This window comes from Fonticula alba (genome assembly GCF_000388065.1).
Source record: "Fonticula alba strain ATCC 38817 unplaced genomic scaffold supercont2.6, whole genome shotgun sequence".
In the NCBI taxonomy this organism is placed as follows: domain Eukaryota; order Rotosphaerida; family Fonticulaceae; genus Fonticula; species Fonticula alba.
This window is the reverse complement of record NW_009242976.1, coordinates 1,913,191-1,917,332: the sequence shown is the minus strand read 5'-3', so window position 1 is coordinate 1,917,332 and position 4,142 is coordinate 1,913,191. Positions and strand designations below refer to the sequence as shown.

Genomic DNA, 4,142 nt, shown 5'->3' with positions numbered 1-4,142 from the left:
GGGGGGGGGGGGGGGGGGGGGGGGGGGGGGGGGGGGGGGGGGGGGGGGGGGGGGGGGGGGGGGGGCGGAGGGGGGGTGATGGGAAGTGCTGGGGGCCTGGCCGGGCGTGTACACGCGAGCGTGTGCGTGCGCACGGATGTAGGCTGAAGTTGGGCCGATCCGTCGGCCACAGCCGGTGCTGATCGTTCCCAAACCTCTCTAGCGTTTTGTTTGTTTTTATCACAACCTAAGAGAGGTGCGCCCTTTCCTCCCCCACCTCTCTCTCTCTCTCCCCCTCCCCCTCGCCTCTCCGCGCACTCCACATACCCTCTCGGCTCCCTGTTCTCCATGTCCCCCCGTCATCCCCCTTCCCCGCTGTTGCGCCGGCGCCCCGCGGCCCCACGGCGCCCTCCCCCTCCTCCCTGCGCCACCCTTCTGTCTCATGTCCCGCTGTCCTCCATGTGGGGGGCCCCACGGCCCGCCTCACGGTGTGATGGTATGCGAGTGCAGATGCGCGCGCGCGCGCGCGCGCGTGCGGCCTCCTCCTCTCTGTCAGCGCGCGCTCGCCCGTATGTGCAGATGTGCCTGTGTCTATCTCCCTTCTCGTGGGATCGCACTTGCCCAAGCCCCGGTGTCGCCCTCTGCCTGTGGTTGAGGCCGCGGAGAGGAGGGGGGACCCCACACGTGTGCAGGGTGGCCATTCGGCCGCGGAGGCCGTGAGCGCATCGGATGCATGATGCATCCGTCGTGCCCGGCGCATGGGGCCGGCCTGTGGGGCGGGGCGCGCCGCCCGGGGGCCGGGATGATGTCGTGTGCATCCGCGCGCGCCGGCACACGTTTGTGCCCGTGTGTCTGCGCTCGGGTCTGATGTGTCGTCGTCGTCGTCGCTTCCTCCCTTTCTCCTCCTCCTCCTCCTCGCTCCATATTCATGGGCAGGCTCCCCGAATTTCATCCTGACTTTCTCGCCCTCTCTCCCCTCCCCCCCTTGCTCTTGCCTCCCCCTTCGACAGTTCGACAAGATGGCATTCCCTCTTGCCCTCCAGCCCACTGCTGAGGACCTTAAGATGCTCCTGGCTTGCCAGGCCCACCACGGCTCCAAGAACTCCACCGCGGCCATGAGCTCTTACATCTTCGACCGCCGCAACGATGGTGTCAACGTCCTCAACGTCGGCCAGACCTGGCAGAAGCTCGTTTTCGCTGCCCGCATCATTGCGGCCATCGAGAACCCCGAGGACATCGTTGTCATCTCCGCTCGCCAGTACGGCCAGCGCGCTGCTCTCAAGTTCGCTGCCCAGATCGGTATGTGGTCTCCTCCTCCCCCCTCCTCCGCGCGCCCCTATGCACACACACACACACGCACTCTTTTCCCTTTCTCCGTCCCCCTCTCGACCTTTGCTCTGTCCCCCTCGTCGGCGCCGGTGGTCGTCTCGGCCCTTTGTCCTCCTTCTCACACGTCGCTCCCCTTCCCCTCGCTGTGTCCCTCCTCCTCCCCTTCCCTCGACGACCGCGCGCGCCACTCCCGCCCTCTCGCCATGGATGAATATTAGGTGCCCGCGCCATCGCCGGCCGCTACACCCCTGGTACCTTCACCAACTACATCACCAAGGGCTTCAAGGAGCCCCGCCTGATCATCGTCACCGACCCGATCACCGACCACCAGGCCATCACCGAGGCTTCCTACGTGAACCTCCCCTGCATTGCCTTCTGCGATGCCGACTCCCCCCTGAACTTCGTCGATGTTGCCATCCCCGCCAACAACAAGGGCCGCATGTCCCTGGGTTGCCTGTACTGGATGCTCGCCCGCGAGGTCCTCCGTCTGCGCGGCGTCCTCGCCCGCGACGAGAAGTGGGACGTCATGGTTGACATGTACTTCTACCGCGACACTGAGGAGACCACCGAGAAGTCCGACGAGGCCGCCCTCGAGAAGGTTGCCGATGCCTACTTCCCCACCGAGGGTGCCGTCGAGCAGACCTGGGACGAGACCGCCGTCGAGGGTGTCGAGGGCGCCGCCGACTGGACTGCCGAGGTCCCCGCCCAGAACTCCAACTGGTCCGCCTAAATCTCCCCCGAGACGACGAAAAGCACCACGCGGCTGCGTGAGAGAGGAGGCTAGACGTGGTGTGTGTGTGCGACTTGTGGAGCAGCTCCTTCGAGGGGGCGAGCATGCGCCTGTGCGCACATCCCCCCCCTTCCTTCCACTGCCGCCCTCCGTTGCCCTGTCGGTGTGACGGTGGGGCCCGCGCGTGCATGTGCGAGAGGGGGTGTGTTCGTGGTGTTGCGCGCGCGCGCGCGTACACACACACACACGAGGGGCCAGCGGCGGGACCGGACACTGGGCCGGGGGGTTGTCCCCCCCTCTCTCTCTTCCCCCACCCGGTGTCCTCTCCCCCTTCTTCTCCCCTTTTGCCTCCCTGCCTGTGTGTTCTCCTCTCCTCTCTTGCTGGCGAGGGGAGGCACGCTGGCTCGGCGGGGCGGGGGGGCGGATGGCTGCGCCGCGCGTGTTCGCCCATGCGGGGCGCACACATATGCTCCCGTATTTTCACCTCCCCGGGGCGCGCTCTCCACAAATGCACATACACTATCTCTCCTCTTTCTCCCACCACCTTCTTTCTTCTTCCATCTTGCAATAACAAATCGCTCCGGTCGGTCGATTCCCCCTTTTCCCGTTGTGTGTGTGTGTGTGTGTGTGTGCGGCTGTCTGTGTGGTGGTTGCGTGTTCTCCTCTTTCCCGCGGGGGGGCATCCTGTGTGTGCGTCCCCGCAAGGGGAGAGCAGGGCCTTCTCGGCTCGGCCGTGTGTGTGTGTGTGTGTGTGTGTGTGTGTTGGCAACCAACCTGCCCATCTCGGGGCGAGGCCGGGGGACTTCTCCGAGGGAACGGGACGTCCCTGCCCGCCCCCCTCTGGTAGGGGAGGAGCGCATGCCCAGCGAAGGGCGTGTCAGCCGTGTCGGCGACGTTCGCGCCAGGAAATGGACCTCCTCACCGCGTCCGAGCCTGGCGCAGGCCACGGGCGAGGGGGGGGGGAGGCATGACCGATGAGCGGAAGCCGGCGAGGGGGACGCGGAGAGAGAGAGAGAGAGAGGGCAGGGCCTGCGGCATCGCCGGGTTTGGGGGGCCATTGGCGCCACATTTGCGCATCTTCTTCCCGCCCCGCAGTGCCTTCCCCGTTCCAAAGGCACCCTTGGGCGAAGGAGCGCGCCAGCATGCCGCGGGCGGATCTCGGCTTGCTGCCTGCTTCTCCTCATCGCGTGGCTCTTCTTCTAGCGGATTTCACCTCCATCGGTGGGGGAGGGGGGGCGTCGGCCCAGGCGCTGCCCGCCCTCGTCGGGGCAGGATGCGGTGTGCGCGTGGGGGGCGTGGCGCGGGACGGGGGGAGCCCGCCCCACAGCCAACCGCACGGACACACCTGATCCCCGATCCAAGGTGGTCACAAGCCCCAATTCAACTGCAGCTGATTTGAGGAGATATCACGCCATGCGGCGCCTGGGCCTCCGGCGACCGGGGCACACGCGCGGCCTCCCCCGTCGGCGGTGTTTCCGCCGCCCGCGGCCTCCTCGGCGGGGGGGGCCCCGGGGACAAGCGCGGACAGGGGCAGAACAGGGTTGGGTGCCGCCGCCAGCCTGGCCGGTGTCGATGCCGGTTGCGATGTCCCAATAGTCTCCCCAGGTGGCCGAGGAAGGGCGGGGGCGGGGGCAGCACGGTTGCCCTGCATGCTCTGCGGGTGGCGAGCACGATCAGATCCCGGGAGGATTCGCGAAGAGGCGGGACGGTGCGCGGCCCGGCGGCCGGGGTAATCGGGCAGCATTCGTGTTGCCCCCCTCGATCGGGGGGCGGGGAGGGGGGCCACAGCCCGGAGGGCAGCTCCGCGCCGTGGTGTGTTCGCACGTGTGGCGAGGCCTCCGCAGGCTGGGCGCGGGAAACCGATATATTGGCAAACAAACAGTCGGGAGAGGTGCGGGGCCCTCTCCCCCCCGGGGGGAGGGGGGGGGGCGGGCGCCCTTTGCCAGGGGCTGCGAATATATGATGTCCTGACAAGAAGGGCAGCGCCCGGTGGCGACTGGCCCGTGTGGCGCGGGGGGGGGGGGGGGGGGGCGCCCCCCCGACCCCCCCCCCCCCGGGGCGGGGGGGGGGGGGGGGGGGGGGGGGGGGGGGGGGGGGGGGGGGG

The 4,142-nt window shown here is 68.5% G+C and overlaps 1 protein-coding gene across 1 annotated transcript; it reads left to right on the top strand.

Moving 5' to 3' along the window:
• The first annotated feature begins 137 nt into the window (after window positions 1–137).
• H696_04073 (30S ribosomal protein S2) lies at window positions 138–2,637 on the top strand. Its single transcript, XM_009497953.1, has 3 exons — window positions 138–235; window positions 990–1,278; window positions 1,527–2,637. Exons 2-3 carry the CDS (start codon window positions 999–1,001, stop codon window positions 2,036–2,038), a joined length of 792 nt encoding a protein of 263 aa, XP_009496228.1. The 5' UTR covers window positions 138–235; window positions 990–998; the 3' UTR covers window positions 2,039–2,637.
• Window positions 2,638–4,142: the final 1,505 nt, after the last annotated feature.

Coding starts and splice junctions, on each gene's coding strand:
- H696_04073 (XM_009497953.1), top strand. CDS start 999: ATGGCATTCCCTCTTGCCCTCCAGCCCACTGCTGAGGACCTTAAGATG. Junction 1,279..1,526: donor CAAGTTCGCTGCCCAGATCG/GTATGTGGTCTC, acceptor GATGAATATTAG/GTGCCCGCGCCATCGCCGGC.